At 41.4% G+C, this 21,209-nt stretch overlaps 1 protein-coding gene across 1 annotated transcript in view; it reads left to right on the top strand.

Moving 5' to 3' along the window:
* The first annotated feature begins 284 nt into the window (after positions 1 to 284).
* Positions 285 to 21,209, top strand: part of cdh2 (cadherin 2, type 1, N-cadherin (neuronal)) — a 61,128-nt gene continuing 40,203 nt past the window's right edge. Inside the window, exons 1-2 of the mRNA XM_063461445.1 lie at positions 285 to 605; positions 2,261 to 2,369. Coding sequence (XP_063317515.1) covers positions 546 to 605; positions 2,261 to 2,369 — 169 coding nt within the window. The 5' untranslated portion in view covers positions 285 to 545. The remainder of the gene's footprint in view (positions 606 to 2,260; positions 2,370 to 21,209) is intronic.

The following is a 21,209-nucleotide window of genomic DNA, read 5'->3' as shown; positions in this document are numbered from 1 at the left end:
TATCTTTTCAGGCTGGAAATGTAAACCTATAGTTATTTCTTCTACGTTTGAAAGCATACTTTCATTTGATGCATACTTTACCTATAAGACAGACAACAAGAACAACAGCAATAAAAATGCCATGTCAATAGTCATTAGACGAGATAGCTGAAGAGAACCCGCTCCTTTCCAATACTGAAATTGGCTGTGTCACCGGCAGGGAGAGACAGTGAGATGGGCGGTTTATAGACTAGTGGCCGGGGCTCTTTTTTTTGTTTTCGTGTCGGACTGGATGGGAGGGCGCAGCAGCCTCAGTACCAGGCAGTGCTCTCCCCTCAGCTACGGACTGGATAGATAGAGACAGAGGAGGAGGCTGCTACATGCTGCCGCCGCTCCTGACGCTGCTCCTGCCTTTGTCGTAGAAGGATCTCTCTTTTTTTTCTCTCCATCGAGGGCTGTACTTGTGTCAGCGGGATATTCTTTTTTTTTTTAATTTTGAAATTTCTTTTTTTTTCTCCCTTTCTTTTCACGGATTCGGAGGGAATTAAGCATTCACGGGCGTCCAAATGTGCTCCTTACACGAGGGCAGCGGTCTGCTTCTGCTGCTGGTCTTGGCAGGACTGCAGGTAATGTAACGTGTAAAGCGGTTTCGAGCAGGAGTTACACCGGACAGTTTCGCCGCTTGTTCTCTTTAGTAGCGACGCTTTTAATGTTGAGTTTGGGGAACCCGGGCGCGCTGCTTAGACCCTCCAGCAGTCACTTTACATTGCGTGCAGTTTGATAAAAACACTACACAAAAATCCGCTATAAAGTGGCTTTGACTTAAATGGTTTCTTTCTTTTCTTCTTTTTCAAGAGATGCTGCGTGCGCATTTTAGCCAAAACATAAAAATAATCATTTAGATGATTTGCAATCGTGTTGCAGGCTAATATGTTCTCAGTTGGGCGATACAGGCCCACGTTAACCTAGTTATGACTTGGTTATATTTAGTTTGGTTTAATATTTATGTAGATTGCTGCAGCGTGTCCCTGTCCCCCCGGGCGAGTTAATCGCATCTGTGGTAGAAAAGAAAAGTCTTTAAGATGAACAATGAAAAGTAGCCGACTACATATTATTGTGGTAATTTCACCTCAGTGATGGGATAATGATTGTTGTCCAGCCTTAAGGTTGGAACCCCTCTGTGTAATGGGGTGACTTGTGGAAATGTATTTATTTTCATTAGTCAGACACTTTGAGCAACAGAAAAAAAACAATCAGGCAGTTAAATGAAAGCTTTTTGGGATCTGAAAAAACGGCAACTGTGATTTATGTTAACATTTGTATTTAGAAATATACATCCCTTATACACCTCCCTTATTCTAACGTGCCAGACTTCCAGCTCTGCTCCTCCTCCTGCTCCCCCAACCCCTCCTCTCTGCGAGCATTTTCCATTTAAATTCCTCTGATTAAGAATGGCAAGTGGCACGGATACTCACAATGCTCTTTTTCAGCGGGGCTCCTCTCGTCTTACATTCTTTTGAGAGTGCATGCAAAGAAACAGGGCCAGGCCTCCCTTCCTAAGAGCTGTTAGTTGGCTACATTTGGGCATGCCTGGAGACCAGAGCATTTTTTCTTAATAAGTATACCCTGCGTGTGTTCTTCACAGTCGCTGTTTTCTTTGTTTCGCGCAAAACTCACTCTTTATGGAAACACAAGTGTCAGTGATTCACATAAGCTTTGTTTCCTTCCTTTACAACAGCCATATTACTCTCTAAATATCTTGTCCCCCCAACTATAGCTTTCTTCTTAAAATTAGGGGTGGAAAAAAAGATAAAAAGGAACATATTGATCAGTCACAACCTCGCAGAGTCTTTAGAAAAAGCTGTGGTTTGGGGGTGTTTATTCAGACATTCACACGTAAATGTTTATTCCCTCAACAGTGGACTGTTAGCATTTACTTTTTATTCCCTTGTTCCTGTACTTCAAAGTGAAGAGTGTTTGTCTAGAGTAGTGTGTTGATCAGAGGGGCTGGCCGAGAGCGTTGGCTATTACCCTGTGCCTGGGCCCCTACACAGAGACAAATGGAGCTTGTTCTTGCCTAGCCATGCTTTTTGGCTAATGCTTAACCCTTTTGGCCTCATTATCCTAATTGCGGTCCCTGCTATAAAAACAACAGATGCTTTTGTACAATTGTAGGGACTTCAGAACGTGACCAAGAGGTTTCGGAGGCAACAGGAGTGCATTTCTGAAGGTTGATTTATGACATTGTTGCCCCTTTCCCACCCCCACCCCACTATTACAGATTGCAGCAGAGGGCAGGGGTGCCCCGCCATGCAGGCCAGGCTTCTCTGAAGATGCATACAAGGTTGTGGTGCCAGATATCACCGAGAAAGGACAGCCCCTTTTTAACGGTAAGTAGTGAAACATTCCTTGCCCTGTTATGTCTCTCCTTGAGGGTGCGAGTGTGTGCATGCATGCATATCAGTTGAGCGTGCTCACCTACCTCCATGTGGTACAATTCAGGGAGGATCAGAACAAGCCTGACAGATTTAAACAATTAGCTTTAGTGCTGTAGTGTGGTATTGCAAGTCATGTAGTTTGCCTTGTAAACCAGCTTAAATGTGCCTCAGCTTTTTATGGCTCTTTTCCGCTTTGCTTGCATGGTGTTTCATGCATCTCAAAGCAAGTTGAAAACCAGGCACATTGTTAGCTGACTGCTGGGCAAACACTGTGGCTACATTATTATTATTATTATTGTTATTTTTAGTTTACCTTTTTAGCAACTAATATCTGGTGGATCAAAACTTGTTGAATCCAGTGAAGATATCCCTGCTGTTGCAAAGCGTTGAAACCCAATTACGCACACATTCGAACACTTACACAACATTAATCAAGCAAATAGTTTAGTTATTAAACATTCCCTGCCTTGCAGTGATGGGATGAATCATTTTCTTTATCTTATGTCATTGCATTGCAATGTGTTGTCATAATTTCTCATCACTTCTGTACAGATTTAAATCAAACTCGTTAAACATTTCGCCTGTCAGTTCAAACACTCACAAGTTCCTGCTACAATGATAGTGTTCTCAACTACAGGGTGACACTGCTAAGCCCACTCAATAGCAGTAATAACAGCAATTTAAATATCCTGGGGAATGTTTGTTACAGCAGTAGTCCTTCTTTGCTGAACACAGAAGTGGGTTTTATGTTTTTTTCCAGCATATAAACTGGTGCAAACAAGAAAGTAGCAGTTCATTACATTGCAGCAGGCATGACCAATACTGCTTCTTTGGAGTTTAATATTGGTGAAATGAGGATGCAGCTACTGTGAAATGGTACGCAGGTCTGGAGACGGTAATAAAAGTGGAATATATCACCGGTGTGCCATCAGAAGGGTTAGAGCCTTGAGGTCATTTGGACTAGGAAACATTCTCGCTTGTGTTGGATTTCACAGCGCGTGCCTAAAACTCGCACGCTGCTGTTGGTGTGAGTCTGAGGGGTGGAGGTGGCGGGGTAGCGGGAAGAAAGAAAGGAGCGAGGGAAGAGAGTGCTCCGATGGGTGGGTGCAGCTTTCACTGGGCTTTACCTTGTGCACAAGTTCCTGTTTGATCCAGCAGGTGATGGATTTCCCTCCGTCGGCTCGTGGATGAGCCGTGACTGGGGGTAATCAGGTTCTCTTTTGTTTGCCCCCACACTACCCCCCTACCTCCTCTTTTCTCTGCCCTCCCCTCCCCCAGACGAGTTGCTGCTCTGTGGAGATTTCCTTGACAGAGTGGGGCACTCCTGTGTCATTGTAATGCAGCAGAGCTCAGCAGCGTGGGATGATGTTAATGAAACTGCATTCTCTAATGAAAATCTCCTGTGGCATGTTTTGAAAGACAAAGCCCCCACAGTGTGAAGAGTATTCCCAAAGTTTTACAAACGTTGCTTTCACCATGCTGGTGTAGAATATTGCTTTTCACTAGCAAGCTTTTATTTTTTTAACTAATGCTTCTTTAGCCACACTGAGCAGGCTGGCGCTTTATGTTTCCTCGCATTTCATTAACGTCGTCAATTGTGAGCCTGAAGGTTTTAAATAACGAATCGGAAAGACACTGGCTGAATTGTGGAGTAGCTGATTAACCAATGAAGGTTCATTTCAGTATGCAAAGTTTTCTCTTTAAGTTGTTGGTGAGGGGTCACCAGATATCTGATGGTTTGATTAGCTTATTTGAAAGAGGATCCTCTGGAGTGGCCCATGTAATATTATCAGTGCATTGTGTCTGGTGTCAGTAACACGAGTCCTTTGATCATATGATTTTGCATTTGACCCCAGATGCATTAGACACCTCAGAGGTGAGTCGTCTGACATCTTTGTCCCATCTAATTGCAGCGTCGTCTTTGCCATTGAATGACAATACACATCCCGAGGCCTGTAAGACCTGGAAATGGTGGCGGTTCACATGGAAACTGCTGACATTGTATGCGCTAATTTAAAGACATCCTGTGGATTTAATGATAGGAACTGTGGCCAGCCAGTTAACAATGTGTATTTAGTAGTAAGCGTTAATCAGGTTTATGTAAAGCAGACTTTAACTGTTTGCTAACCATCTGAAAGCCCATTGATTTTCATTAGATTGGTAACAATTAATTGCATCAAAGTAACATGGCAGAGCAACACACAGAAAAGCCAAGGAGTACAACTATTCTTTTATGAGGATTCCTCTACAATGAGCCATTCAAGGGAGGCTGTGCTCATTGTTTGTAGATGCGGAACCACATCAGGCATGGGCAGTTGCGCGCTATGTCTCCTCTGGGCCGGATATGACCTTGCTTTTAGGCTGGAATATTTGCTTTGGCCTGATACTACCGAAAGAAATGACCAAACATAGTTGTTCATTATCAGACCATCACACACGTGAAGGCAGTGCTTCCCCCTTATCTAGTTTAGTTGTTTGACAAAGTGACTTTACTAAATTGCATTTAATTTCAGGTAGGCTGTGGCTGCGGGTGGTTTGCTCCTGGGTTTCTAATGGAATCCTTGCGGCTTTGGAGAGCTGACACACATTGTGCCGTTTTTTTTTTTTTTTGTCTAGATGAAGCCTTTAAAGCAGGGTTGCAAAGCGAGTTTGTTGGAGCATTATTCAGCAGAGGTTTCCCTCCCTAAAAACTGGGTTAATGAAAAGCCCAAACGCTTAATTGAGTTTAATACACTCTCTTATGCTGCTGTTCTGCTATCCCCACCCCCTCCCAACCTTCTATGCTGCTTTCATTTTTCTTTCCTCCACCCCTGAGCCCCGAGTTTCACTTATTTTCTTGACAATTATGGGAGCTCTGGTGATGAAAAAGAAGTATGTTTATAGTCAGCTTTGGCCTTGGTTCAAGTGCTTTAAATGTGCTGGTGTCAAGAGGGCCCAGTTGGCTGGCTGGCTCCACGCATGACTTGGATGATGGATTTACAGTTGACCGGTTTAATAAAGGAATTGAAAAAAGCAGCATCAATATCAGCAAGTAGAATACATCAGGAAAATGTTTCCAGGCTAAATATATCTCAGAATTTGTAGTAAATGTATTATTATGACTAATTGCACCTCTTTGCTATGTTTGTTTAAGGCAAACCTTTTAGACAAACCGATTTTGCTCTTTTGGCAGAAGAACAAATCTGTTTGGAAATTCAAAAATTCTGAACCAGATGAACCCAGTATGTTGTTTTTCTGTCTCTCTGCTCTGTGTTAACATTCTAATACAGCCGGGGCCACTCATATGTGTTCAAGGGGCCCCAGTGTTTGGTGAGACATGACCCTGCTCGACCTGCTCTGTAAACTGGACCTAGTGCTCAGCAACACACTCAACCTTTCTGCCTGGCCTCAAATTGGGAATGAGGTTGTCGGGGGTTTCCTGATGAAGTATAGATAAATGGAATACCAGCCAAAAAGGTCCTGACCCATCACAGGGGGAGGCTGCAAATGCATAGCACTTCTACCTTATGTTATTCTGACCCGCAGAGATGATCATTCATCACTTAGAGACACAAACGCAAATTTAAAACCTAGGGTTTTTGAGACGTATGCAAGTTTCTAAGCATTTGCCCTCCAGCAGCATGATGGACAGTAGGTAACTATTATGGTTTTTGTTGAGTGGACCGAGAGCTGTATGGATTTGCCTTTGGAAAGATCTATAGAGCTCTTTTGTTTGTTGAAATATTTACTGATAACTCTGAAAAACAGGAGAAACAGGATATTTACTGAGCTGTTGAGATCTCTGTTTTTGGGGTGTGTGAGATAGATATATATTTTTAAACTCTGTGGCAGCACTCGGCATTTTAAGCGCAAAACATGACTTTATTGATATTCAAATTTATTTTCGAGATGAGATCCATAGGCACGGAGTAACTACCATGCAGTAGATGGGAAAATTAGGAGCACTACGAGGAGACGCTCGTCCTTTATAGCAACTGCTGCTTCGTATTTCACGTATTCTCTTTGTCGCTGCGGAACAACGGGACCTTGGCCATCTTTCTCTTTTTACCTCCCTTCATTTTTTTAAGCTAAGGCAGCACTTTCACTATAACTTTGTTCAAAAGAGCAGTCCGCTGCCCCTGCCTCCCTCTTTTTTTTTCTCAAAGTGAATCAATGAATTCAGGGTCTTTGTTTGCTGAGATCAATATGTTGTAATGAAGGCTGCGCTCCAATTCCCAGCTAAAGAATCACTGTCGGGTTCGGGTTGAATTTGTTTTATTCTTTATTGTTATCAGCCTGCATACATTTGCTTTCATCTGACTTCACTCTACCTTTTCTTTCCTGGGAGCAGCCTGGCCTAGATAACCACCACATATTGTGACGACAGATTGAATCTTGGCAGCAAATGGTTTTGGAGAGTAACCTCTTGTAAGTTGCCTGCAATATAACAAGGAAACAGAGTGACTGGAGTGCCATTGGTAATAACATCGCAGTCATTTGTCAGAACATTATAGCTCCATTGCAGTCCTAAGGCTATACTGTAACAGTGAAATACTAGTAATGTTAGCGTATGAAAGCAAATACACCTATTTGTAGCTAAATTGTGTGCGCTTTCTGAGCCTGCTGTGCGGCATGATTTTATAGGATGCATTTTATTGGTATCTGAACTTAGCTGAAGTTTTTCACCGAATCAAAGCTAGTATCAAATTAATACTCCATATTTGGAGGCAAATGGGTAACTTACACAGATACTGGCTTGAAGCTTCTTATCGCCTCAGTTCATGTCCCTCTTATCAGTTACAGGCCCTGCCCTCTACAATGGGCACCTAACAGCGTACCACTGACACTTGGAAGTAGTTAAGTTGCCCTTCTGTCATGCCTGTGAGTGTGCGTAGGAAGTTCGACCTTGGCATATAATTAGCTTGTTCTGCCCAGAGAGGTCTCGGTGGAGGTGGAGGTGACGAAGTATAATGGTGACTGAAGCTTCTATAACCAGCTAGGTTTAAAGGCTCTGTTAACATAAGATTTGACAGAAAATCAGCTGTCAAGCCGTGCTATATAATTTTGACTGTGACTGGTGTGTCGTAAATGGTCATTTGCCTCTCGCATAGTGTACACGTGGAACTCTATTTGCCAAATCACAATTTTAATGTCTGTTTTCAAAGCGCAGTGATTGAAGACGGATTTGAGAAGCAGGGATTTCACAGTAAAATTCCTTCACACGGTCATATGAAGGTTAAGGGAGTTTATGGGTTATTTGGTTCTAGATCACACCTGTGCTTCTAGTGCTTTTCATCTAGAGACTGAAGAGAAATGAAGTTTTTATCTTGCCACGTTTGCAGTTGGTAGTGACATGAAAAAGATCTGGAACATTCCTAGTTATTGTGATTATGAATGCCTGGCGCAGTGGTTCTGATATGTTTTATTTAATGTGAAGAACACCCAGAACGTGCAATAGATGACCTCGCCGTGTAATGAGGCCATGTATAAATAGCTGTATTGACCTGACTTTCTGCATATATGTCTCTATATAACTGGGCTGGTATTATTTTTCACAAGTGAAATGCTAGAACCAGTGTGGAAAAAAAAAAGAAAATGCCAGCTTGCAACTAGAAGACAATACATCATCACTTTGGAGTGAATTGTTTTCTTTTCTAGGGTCTGATTTGTGGATTTCAGCGTCATTTTTCTTCTGTGGGAGAGCCTTTTTTTGGCTGGTAGAGCAAACAACTCCACGTCTCTTTCACAGATTCTGTCTCTACAGAGAAAGCGCTCTTTGTAGTGTTTCTCCAGCTGTTTATTGTGCAATAACCCTGTTCGATTTTGCCCACAGTTTCTGTCTGTGCTGTGCTTGTTTTTCTCATTATGTTAAGCTACATGAGTGCACGGAGGACTCTGTCCTCACGTTTACGCTGGCAGGCATGTGAAAGGAAGCCCCTCCCACTCCCCCCACTGCTTCTCACTCTTGTTAAATCTTTTGTTCGTAAGGCGTTACATCTAACTCCAGCCTTTTTTGCTTTCCACCAGACAAGTAGGCATTCACTTACTGCTCAGGTGTAAAAGTCGTCGGCATTACCTGTCTTGCATAGCTACGAACGACAGACAGCGGGCAGACAATGCAGTCTTTGAGTGCAGGGTCAAACCAGGAAGCTAATACTCGAATGAATATATTAATGAGATAGTTTGTGCAAAATAAAGACTGAACAAGCCTTGTCTTTAGCCGTTTATGTATGCAAGTGACACACATATCTCACATATTTCAAGCCTCAAAATCAAGAGACTACAAGAATTGGCTTTGTATTATTCCTCTGACAAAAGCAAACAAGTGAAATTTGAAGCATGGATAGATTAATTGACCCACATACTGTCGCTGTGTTCACAAAGGCCCAGTATCCTGCTTAGGAAGAGGCCAGTCCAACTATTGTGTTCTGCTGCAAGCTGAAATTTCAATGCACCAGCATTTTTCTGGACACTAGCCTCTTATGACTTGCTAGGTTGTATCTTGTGACATTCTCCATGTTTGATCCAGTCCTCTATCACCTCCACCACTCGCCAGTTTTCCCTTCCCCCTCTGCGTGATGATGAGTGCTTTAAGATGGAGGAGCTCCCCTGGCTCTATATAATGATTGATGTGCCTTAATTGGGTAATGCAAGGACAGTACTGTAGCATTTAGTCCTTTTACTTTGTTTCTTTCTTTCTTTCTTGGTTGCAGTGACCTTGGTGTGTTCTTGGTTGAATATATATATATATATATATATATATATATATATATATATATATATGTATATGTATATATATGTATGTATATATATGTATATATATGTATGTATATATATATGTATATGTATATATATGTATATGTATATATATATATATATATGTGTGTAAACTAGTGCATAAAGCTTTCAGTGTAATATTGATTTGGACTGGCGATTGTAAATATTTCTATACATTCTCTCCCCACAAACTGTTGGCTCATCATATGTAGCCCACAGTATTACTCGTCTCAAGTGATCTACTGTTACCAGGCCTTGCTGACACCAGTGTCTGCCAACCCCAGGGATATTATGATTGACCTACAGCAATTTCTTGCCTCCATTTGAGCATGCACTATAGCAGTGAGCAACATATCACTTTGCGGTCTGTGTTGTCTAAGTTTATATTATCTCTGTCGATATTTACTAAGACATTAAAGATCTTGGAGAATGTCACCGTTTCCCCCCCCCAGTTGCACTGCCTCCTCAGCAGAACAGGGTCTGCAAGGGTAATGTTTTTTTTTTTCTAATTGGTTATGCAAACTGCAGGTCTGATAGTTTCAAAGCATGTTTAACCAAGATATATTGTGCTTAGGTACGTAAGAACAAAGAACAGGCATGTTTGAATCTGATTTCGATTGGTATCGCTCTTGTTATGAATGTACCTTTTCTGACATTTGTGTGTTTCCTTGCTTTTGTCCTTCCTGTTCTTTATGAATTGAACAGCATTTGCTAGAAAACGTAAGCTAGCTATACAGTCAAGCAGCTACATTAGCAAAGCTTTGCTAGAAATGGCTGTAAGATTTCTAAGATAGAAATGTTACCACAAAACTTACTTATACTTTCATATGAGATCTTAGCTAACAGTGGTGTGGTTTGCACAGAAGAAAACTTGAACAAGGGAAGCTATATAACTCCTTATTACAATGCAATGCCATACTCTTTGGATGCTGCGTGATTGGAGCTGCTTTCCTCCCACAACAGGACACTGACCCAAAGCAGAGCTTCAGACTTTGCAAAAACTAAAGTTTTAACAGAAGAAGCAGTCAGTTTTACATTGCCTGTAACAGTGGGCATATCTCAAATGAATATTAATGAGATATGTTTTGCAAATGTGCAAAATAACGAATAGAGCAAGCCCTGTCTTTAGCCTTTTTATGTATGCAAATGACACACACAGGTCACACATATTTTAACCCAAATTTGAACCCCATTTTAAGCAGAGTGCACGAACTGGCGTTATGTATATTTTTTTCACAACACAAGTGAGATTTGAAGCAGAGGTATGTTAATTTGCATGAGTTCAAATCAGCTTTTAAGAATCTATCCATCCCCAATCGGACTTGGGGATGGATGTTTAACAAGATTCAGATGAAATGTCTCTAAACAGGCAGAATTTGCAAGTCCTGCAAGCCTTTGACTTCTGCATTATTCTTCAAGATATTCAAATATGAAAAGTAAAAATATATTTTAGGTGAAACTTATAACTTCTATTCAGCTACCCTAAAAACAACAACAGCATTGTGATGTAAATTATAGGTCATATGTCTGCCTATTCTCACCTGTCAAAGCAGCTCAGGTATTCTCACTATTTTAATGGCCACTTTCTTCCAAGTGCTAGGCCATGCTTAGTGTCCTGAGTTCTTCCGTATTCATTCATTTTCTTTATGGCTTTATATCATTTTATCCTGGGCAGATAGAATCTGCCTGTGTCAGAGAGCTGGCAGCAGCTGCCCATTAGATCTGCATGAGCACTAATATTAAAGTCAATATTTACATTCCTAAATTTGAAATCTTATTCTGCATGTCAGTGTTTTTTTCCCCTTTGTTTAAATTAGCAGGAAACCTGTTGGCACACTTGTATAGATTCCAAGATGGTGGTGGTGGACAAAAACACATAGCTGGAAGAAGAAAATCATAGCTGTACTAGTGGAAGGTGAGATCAGATAATTTGCCCAATGCCATGAAGCAGTCAAGGCCATGAAACTACTATGAAATCCCAGCTGTTTCCATAGTTTAGTCTCTTGACGCCTGGAGCAGAAAAAGTAGTCTTAACAAAAACCTTCGGGTCAGACGTTAGGCTGGTGCTGTGCTTTACAGCGTGCAGGTGCTGCTGTTTTCTGGTCACTCATACTGATCTTTTTTAGCCATGGGAAATGCATGGCAAATTCAGTGTATCTGTTTTCCCATACAGGGTACTGTGTGATTCAAGGTTAAAAAAAAAAAAAAACCTCAATAAAGCCTTAAAGAAGTTTCAGAAATCACTCTGTATGCTGTGAATGTGGCTTCGAAAAAGTCCGAATTGGTCGAGAGAATTGCACATCTCTGCTCTTTATCTTTACCCCATTGTGTATATTTCTAAAGATCAGAAAGTAGTGAGTTGAACTATTGCTCAATAAAATTGAACTTTGACAAACTGAACATTCATTGAAAACACAATAGAAGCCCCTCAATGGCTTTTTAGATAGAGTACCAGAAGTCATTACACTTTGTATGGCCTGGATTTGAAGATGCTGAACAACATCCCACCTACCTGCCATGTGATTTCTCACAAATAGAATATGCTCGGTCTTACTGTATATAGGTCCTGTGTCAGTTCTTCGCTGTCACACTAAGTGATCTAAATGTTGTGACCTTTGAAGAAGATAAGTTTCTTTTGGCTGACTTGAAGAGTTTGGAATAACGCCTTGAACCATTAATTCGTGGCACTGCTAACCATACGAGGGCTATGAGCCAAGGTTATTGACCTTTCACGCCTGTCACTAGTGATAGAGGGACCCGAACCCAGAAGGGAAAATAAAACGTGCTTATTAAGGAGCCGAGCTTTGTATCGAACCGAGGGGGCAGCTTTATGCTCCAGATTGTTTTTTATTAGTTTTTTTTGCTTTCATTTAAATTATTACTGTGTTTTTTAACAGTGTTTGAACAATTGTTTTCAAATAAATTAGACAGCAAGAGCACATACAGCTAGAATTACACAAAATCACAGTGCTTCTATGAATATGTCTGGGAGAGATCGGGGTGTGTAATGTGCAGACTCCATGGAGGATTAAAACTTGGAGCACAAAACACATTACAGCAGCCAATCTTAAACTGAGGTCATTATTATCTGATGGATTCAGAGCCACTCGTGAGCCTTTCTGCAAAGATAATTTGAAGGACCTTGGAGTTTTATTTCAATCACAAATCTTTCGTCTTTGTTTTTTTGTTTTTTTGTCTTCACCATTCTTGCTTATGCTTTATTGTGGCTGGAAGACAATGGGGTAATCTAACAGGCAGAAAAACCATTTGAATAAAATGAAGCATGTAAAGAATGTTTGTGTGGACTGTGGAGAACCAGAGCTGTGAATAGAGAAGATTGAGTACATGTTATTTCAGCCCTGTCCTCCCTCTGAGCTCCCAGCCTGTAAAATCTTGTGGGAGGGATGCATTTATATTGGATCAACATGCTATGATGTTATTTTTTTTTACAGCCCCGCTGGTTTTGTGTTCATAATCATACCTGTTATCTTACGGGATTCAACTAAAACCGGTTTTATATAGTGTGGAGAAGCTCTTCTCTCTGTGATGCATTGCTTGTATATAGGTCTGCAATTACATCCCAGTGGAAAAGAAAATGGATAAAAACAAGAGACTTGTACCATAAATGTATTTTAGTTATTAGACAACTTTCTCAGTGCGGTTTAAAATAAGGGCAATTTTAATATCGTGCATTTGTTTCTTTCACATATGTACCTCAGATATTGCGTGCGTGCTTCACTATAGTCCAATTTAGAGAATCAGTAAAATTATGCTACTTACACCATCCTCCAAGGAGGGCTGCTGTTTTTTCAAGTGTTTGTTTGTAGGAAGATAGATATAGGTTGAGGTAAAAGGACTAATGCATGAGAATTGCGTGCTTGAGCGTGCTGTTGGTGAGTGCAGTGCCTACTTATGCGTTACGCTGGTGGGGCTTGTTTTTGTGCTTAAATGGACTGTTTATCAAAATGTACAGTATAAAACTGGAAAAAAATATTATCTTGGCCTGTGGGTAGCAGGGGTGGGTATGAGTGGGAGTGTGTATTTTGGACCTGAAAAGCTCCATATCGCAAGAGCTTATACGTCGAGCTGGTGCTGCAGACAAGTGGGTGGCAGCTGATGGAAAAACATGCACTTAGGGTATGATCACACTGTAGCTAAGCATGGCTGTCACCTAAATCTCAGGTTCACACACAGTTCAGTTACAAAAGAGGAGGAGCACAAAATGCTGGAAATGAAAAAGTAAAGCCAAAAATAAATAAATCTGGCTGAATTTCAGCGTGTATTTATTTGAAATTTACAATGTGTGTTGAAAACACAGTGGCGAGATAGTTTTGCAACATCACTCATAACCTTTTTACTTTCTCCTCATTTCTCTTGGAGGTGTGAGTTGCCTGTGCCCTTTCAGTCGCAGATACAGATATAGAAACAGGAATAAGCTGTAACATCCTAACATTTTCAATCCAGACGGCGTCTTTGCACAGGGGCCGCCTCAGAATGTGGGACATTTTGCAGTCTGTGACCGATAGCAGCACTTCACACTGAGCATTTCTTAAAAAAAAAAAAAGCCATGAAATTTGTCAGAGAGAAGAGTAAGGTTTGTGCAAAAGTCTTGAGCCACCCCTCATTTCTTTATATTTTACTTCTGAGGAGACTTTCTTGTAAGGTTTTAAAGTGGTTCTGAATAAGCATTTCTCAAGGTTTTCTGAAAGTCTTTTAAATTTGGGTTTATTCAACTTTGGCTGCTGTTTCACTCATTTTCAGTCCAATCCTTTTACCTAACCTTTTTCAGATGACTGTGTTTTTTAATTGTCCAGTTACTTACTGGATCGTTCATGGAAAAACAAAAGCCAGCAGCCTGTCACAGTATCTGAAATTCATGTCCTTAAGAAATAGGAAAAATAGAGCAAAGACCTGACACAGGACCTGAAAGATGCATTTGACCGTTTAGTTACCCCCCACTTGCTCTTCACAAATGGTCTGAGTGAAAGAGTGGCTTCCAAGAAGCTATTTCTAAGTGAGGGAAAGAGGAACAAAAAGGCTAAAGTACACCAAATGACATGAAAGCTGGGCTGAAAATTAGTGGCAACAGGTTTTATGAAAGTTTTTGGTTTAAATTGCCGTCAGTATGTACGAAGCAGGTAAGGAGAGAGGTACAACAGCGGGAGGTACAATCTTCTGTAAAACACGGCGTTGGAGATCTTGTCAAAACTGACGAATTATGAATGCAGAAAAGTACAGCGAGATTTTGATCTGCCATTCAGTACCACCTGGAAAGCGTCTGATTGGCTTCACTTTTCAGCATGACGATAATCCCAAACGCACTTCCAATGCAGTAAAGGCATAGCTGGATAGAAAAACCCACAATGGACCTCAGCATTATTGAAGCAGTGTGGGGTCATCTTAACAAAGAACAGAACAAAAGGCAGCCAACACCCAGAGAAGAGCTCTTTGAATGTCCTTCAGGAAGTCCAGAGAACTAGTCCCAAAGACTACTTAAAGAAAAAACAAAAGAGGTGCTTAAGATCAAGCTTGTGTTGAAGTAAAAAGGTGACCATACCAAACATTGACTTTCAAGCTCTGTAGATTTGTACACGTGCTGTTTTTGTTTTGTTTTTATGTTTTTTTTCTCAATAAATTGCAGCACCTATCTGACTTTAGACTTTTGCCCTGTATTGTAAATAATGTCGCTTTAATAAAATGAAAGCGATGTTTATTTGAACTATGCAGCCCTGGCGCTTTTGGCCGTTTGTAACCTTTTAACTTATCATGTTCTGCTCTCATGGAGTTTGCCATTTCTAATCTCGGTTGGTGGTTGATAGGGCTGTCAGTCAGAAACACACAGTCCGAACACTAGCTGGCCACCTTAGTCCATTTGTCATTAGTGTTTGAGTCAGGTTTTTACTGGAAATGAGAAATTAGCATTCACTCACATCACTCCTTTGTGGAGCAATGATGGTGAGGTGATTTTGCAAAAACACTGTACCACTGATTATCCTTTCAAAGAGTAAACAAAGAACTTTTTTTTAAACAACAGACAGCTGTTGATGATTTACCAAGAGCATAGAACATCAGGTTGACATGGCATATTAAGTCAGTACTTAGTGTTTGTTTAAAGCTGCTGTCTCCTCCCCCACCCTTCTCCTCACAGGACACACACACACACACACACACACGCGCGCGCACACACACACACACACACACACAGAGCTTGTCTTTTAAAGGAGATCTTATTGGATAAATAGCGGAAAAACAACTGCGGTGAACCCGTTTGAATGTTTCCCCTCTGTCCTACCAAGAATGTGTTGTCTTGGAGAGCTGAGGTCAGACACACAAACAAGGCTTTGTTCTGCATTTACCAGGCTTATTCTGTGCAGAGTGACTGTAGTGGGCAACACTGGCACACATTGTTCATTTATGCATCCGCTGAATGATTGGGTAGTTAATTGGAAGAGAATATTTATTTATGAGTGTCAGTGCTGTGTATTAGTTTTATTTAATTTTGACTGTCAACACAGTCGCAAACATCTTCGGAATTACAATATATTGAAGTTTTGCACTCTGAGGCTTTTCCATAGACCAAAAAAAAAGCATTCAATTAAATGCACTTATGTTTTTCAGAATTTAGACTATGCATATAGTGCATGCAAGCATGCAGCTGCTATTAGGATATGAGAATTTAGATGTTTTATTTAGAGTGATGCCATTTCTAAAGCAGAGCTGCATAAATGAATTACCTGACGATGTCAGCAAATCACTGTGTTATAAAGAAGATTCGTACAAATTTCAGCAACACTTAGTCTCACAGCAACAGTGTGGCTGGTGTTGCTTTTTTACAGACAGTGAGACTAACAACCAAAGCATCTTTGTAGGTATTTAAAAACATCTGAGCAGCATTCTATGAATCCCGGTCACAGAAAGCGTCTAGCCTTTGCGTCGCCTAAACCCTGGGTTTCATTTATACGTCCTGCTGCAGTGTGCTTGGAAAATGCAATTGATTTGTGCTGATTTGTGTCTGTTTGAAACAAGGCAGTTGAGACACAGGTGGCATGCAGTGATGTTAGTTCTTTTTTCTCCAATTCATATCAATGTCCATTTCACTGCTATCCACTTCTAGCAGATCCATTGCTAGCATGCCCCACAGGTGAAAACGGTGGTTCCTTAGTTGCTTATCATGCCCTCTACCAGACCAGCAAGGGGTCTAAGCATGTGTATACATGCGCCTGTGCACCACCGTTAAATTCCATTCTGTGCTGGCTAAGTGGGGATTGGCATTTTCTCTGCCCGTCAGAGGGGGGTTTCATCTGCTGGAAAACGTGACAGCTGGGCATTATTCTTTCACTCTTCCCGTATCAGAAAGAAAGACAGAAATGAGGAGAGTCACGCAGAGAGTGGGGTAGCCACAGTTTCCTGGCTGCGGCTTGAAACGTGGCAAACGTTGGCACATGTGGTATGAGTTAGCGCTAACATAACAGTTTTTTTAAGAGTGGCCTCAAACATAAAAGATGCGGAGCCAACTTCTGTTTTCTTTCGTTTGTCGTGATGCTCTAAACAGTGAGAAGTAATGGGAGGAAGGGTATAAGAAAAGTAATTTATGTGCGGTCTAGAAGCATGCGATGAGCCCTCCCTTTGGGATTAATGGGAGTCTCTGTCTCTGTTCACAGGAAATATGAAAGGCCCTTTGTTGGTAAAGGGCTTGCTGCTGCCAGCAAATAACTACCCCCTGTCATATCAAAAAATCCCCCAACCTCTAAATTCATTGCGTCCTCTGCTGCTCATCCTTCACCCCCCTTTTTTTTCCTATAAGCCTATGCTGTTTTCTGTCAAAGTCGCTCATTTATGATTCTACTCTGCGCCTGCTGTACGGAGGCCCGTGAGACACAAGCTCGCATTGTTAGTATTCACTGTCACTTCTAGGGTTCCGGCCATTGGGTGAGCAGGGAGAAGAGTAGGAGCAATAGTCCTGTACAGGTGGTGATTTATACTTTCACCTGTGACACCCGTGTTCACCCCTTTGTCTGTCCTTTTTCTGCCTGTGTTTAATTTCAGGACGCGCTATCTTATCAGGCAGGGAATAGCTGGTTTGCTGTGGTTGATGTGCGACTTGTGGGCCGTGCTGGTGGTAATGGTTTATTTTTAGTGTCGGTGCCGGTGAGTGTTGGTGTGTGTGTGTGGTGGTGACTAAGAACACCTCCTTAGGCTGCTCTAAATTAAGAGTGGCCTATCAGTGAGGGGAAATGACTGTTTGCCACTAGACTGGCAGTGTGCCTTTCATCAGGTCACACATTGGTCTCCTCACACCTGCGGCTCAGGACAGGAGGGTGAAAGGCTGTTGGCAGGTGTTAATTGCTAAAAGAAATAAGACAGTGGAAAACTAGGCTTTGTGTTTGTGTTTTTGCCATAATTTTGGTTTTTCACCAAGTTGATACTTCATACATGTATCATTTCTGTTTTTGCATCTACTCTGGAGGAGTAAAGAATCTGACCAACATTTTTTTTCTGTTATTTGCTTGCATTTCATTAATTTTCTCTGGTCCTTACAAAAATCCCTCATTGTTTCAGAGTTTACTACAACTCATTTCCCCCCCCAACTTTTCATTAAGCTCTTGGCTCACTGTGTATTGTATACACTGCACTTTTTTTATATCAAAAAATCTTTTTTCCTTCCACTAAAAACTCTTGCCTTTAAAAAGTTAGTTATTTAAAGCTTTCTGTCATACTCTCGGCAAAGTCTGCCTCAGCATTTAATAAAAAGCGCATAATCTATTGGCTCCATATTGACTTCCCCAGGCTGACTCCAATGGATTTGACATGGATAACATGGTTGTGTTTGTAACGAAAGGGAGGGGAGGGGATTTAATAAAAACAGGAGACCCCCAACTGAAAAAAGGACGTAGGCAGAGTGAAATAAGAAGAGAGGAACTTAAATTAAGAGGGCTCAACTTGGCAAAAGCCACAGGTTGTTTGGGGCAACTGAAATGGTGCTGTGCAAGCTGCCTCTCTCACACCCTCCCTTCCTGAAAGCTAACATTCAGGCATTCATCAGGACTGAATATGAGCCTGACATTAAAAGACTGAAAGAAAATGTACACACTGAACGTCTTCCCCATAAGTGATTTATAACTGACTTATCTAATTCTCTTCATGGAGTGTAGATCGTCAATGAGCTTCATTGTTTGATGTTATTCAATGCTTTAATTGTAATACTGGGGACGCCATTCATTTGTTTAATTTACTAGACTGGGTGCTGATGGCTGTGCTGGCATAGTAGGAGGGAGTTTAATGGCCATCTTCTGGAAAGGATAAGGCTTATTAGGTCTGATGGGCCTCCTGTCTCATGTAACCTAATGTGGTCATGATAGACAGAGGATTCTGGGTTTGGATGCATTGGAACTATAAATCGAAGCATATTCCCAGACTCTGGACTTTGTAATTGCCCATTAAGGGCCATGTTTGTAGATGGAGGGGCCAGATGTCCCTGATGTGGCTGAAGGTCCAACGTGTGCTTTGAGGCAGCGTGCAGTTAAAGCGACGAGGAGCATGGACTGGACATTACCCCCTCATTAAAATGACCCATTCTCTGCAAGCAGGCTCATAAAAAACCCTTTAATGTTCTTAACAGAGGAGCTTCACAATTTGCCCACAATTCCACAGCCGTAAAAGAGGAGGAATTGAATTCCATACAAATTCTCTGCTGTCTTAGCTCACAGCACCAGCTGTCTGTCCATGTTTAAATCTAACCCATGGGCGCCACTCCCTCTCAGTTTAGTGTGTTCCATATGCTACATGGATCTTAAAAGCTCAGCTCCCACTGGTCTATTTGAGCAGAAGACTCTGACTGGATTGAAAGAGACATTTGCAAGGACAACATCAGACATTTTAGTATTTCATGGAAGAAAACAAACGATCCCGGTGATGATAACCTGATGGATTTGTGGTACAAAAAGGAGGCTTCTCATATTACCACTCACATCATTTGTCCATTATTCTCTCTTTCTTAGTAAATATATGCAAATGTGTACTTGGTTCTGTGAAACCGGTTGTCATGAGATGGATGGTAATTTAATTTACTCCAGGCGCACAGTCAGGCATAGTTTTACTGTCATATTGTTCATGCACGACAACATCAAACCCCCGCTTTAGACAATAAACTGGCACGATTTGAGGCGACTCCCAAGCGTTAGTTAGCATTGTATATTTTTAGCAATGACAATATGGCTCAAAGTAAATACTGAAGCATGTATATCTGTTTTAGAGCTTCTGCGTATATCTGGATCAATATGCAATACTGCTAACAAGGATCTCAAACAAGGATTAGCCTATGCTCACTTAATAATTAATGGACTAATTATATTCAAACTTTTATTAAACATTATGTAGTTTTTGAAAGGTGAGTGTAAATCCATGCCGCACGTAAATAAAGTTAAATTTCTGCTTTTGTTCATATTGCGATGAGAATAAAAATGTAATTTGTTGTAAGCGCTAATAAAATCCTAACTCTGGTTTTTGTTTGGCCTATAAAACGCACTGCACAGCTGCCATTGATCTGCAAGGGGTGGGGGTGAGGGGATCTGTGATGCCGATGACCTCCTAATGTGGATTCCAGTGAGGTCAAAAGGCAAATGTTTGTGCTTACAGGTCTTCCCGGTATCCCGGGTTGCTACAGCTGTCATGTTAACCTCCTTTCGCATAAAAACACCAGCTCGAAACACAACACATTATCTTCAAATATCGCAGCTGCTGACACTTTAATGCATCTGCTGTTATTTTGACAGAAGTCACGATATTTAATTGTTAGGTTTCCGAAGCAGCCGCCCTCAGACTAACTGTTCATCCTCAACAGCTGTTGAGGATGAAATCGTATTTCTAGCTTTTATAACGTCGTGCGCTAACGACAGTGCTGAATGAACATACATTTTTAGGTGGGTTGTATTCTAGAGAAAGTAAATTCTCCGCTATGCTTGTTTAGTGTGCAACAATCCCCCGCCCACCATGTCTGTAATTTAATTGTTTTCTTTCAGTGGAATGTTAGCCTTGCCTGTATGCTGGCTATAATGAGTGCCAATGGAAATCTTATTTACACTAGCTGTTTTAAAAAGTGTTGGCCAGCACAGTGGAAAGTGTCTGCTCTTTTTCTGATGGATGGGTCTTTTAATGTGACAGCTGAAAGAAGCCCTGCAGTTTCTGCCATGGGCCAGGATACAATAAAACATCTACAAGCAGAGGACTACTTTTACCCCCTCCTCTTTCTCTTTGCTTCACAATGCCTTTGTAGCACGTCTTGCTGTCTTGTTCCCTCTGCTCTTCTTGTTTGGCCAAAAAGTAATATGCAATGGACTGCTTCAGGTTACAATGCAGCATGTAAGATACTTTTCAAATGGTTAATATAAGGGGTTATAGTAGAGAGCTGAAGGAACGCAGCACCGAGGGAGGAGCTACTTTCCCCTTTGCTGCTAGGCTCAAAGCATTCAGCTCCTGCCCATTGTGTGCTCTTCCTGAAAGGGATTTGTTATGGGGGTGATCTTTGACCTCTCTACACCCACATTATGTAAATGAGTGCACAAATGAGAGAGGTAATACTATTAGTTTTCTACAAACACAAGGAGCGTTAGTGCTTTGATTTTTGTGAGTTTGCTGATAAGCCAGATACTTGCTTGCATGTTAAAGTAGTTATACGTTTGTCACTGGATTTCTGCAGGGCTTTTGTTTTTTTTGGTAAAAATCGCTGGACAAAAAGCCCCTCAAGCTGTGAAGTAGCACAGATACACATAAAGTAAGCTATACCTGTTGTCATGCAACTGAACTTCTTCCGTATGTTGCTAAGGTAGTGGTTGGGAAGGTAACTGGATCCCCCCTCGACATCCCTCCGATGCCCTCCGCTCAAATGCTGTTATTGTCCCTGTGCACAAAGGATGGTGGGGGGGATGTGTAATGTAAGATGAAGCAACGCGCTGAGGTTCATGGACAACGCCCTTTCCCAGACTGTATCCGAGTATATCAGCTAACCATTTCTGGCCTTAGAGGTTTTAGATTTCGCAC

Source organism: Pelmatolapia mariae, linkage group LG18 (genome assembly GCF_036321145.2).
Source record: "Pelmatolapia mariae isolate MD_Pm_ZW linkage group LG18, Pm_UMD_F_2, whole genome shotgun sequence".
Lineage (NCBI taxonomy): Eukaryota > Metazoa > Chordata > Actinopteri > Cichliformes > Cichlidae > Pelmatolapia > Pelmatolapia mariae.
The sequence above is the reverse complement of the archived record's forward strand: the minus strand, read 5'-3'. Positions and strand labels throughout refer to the sequence as shown.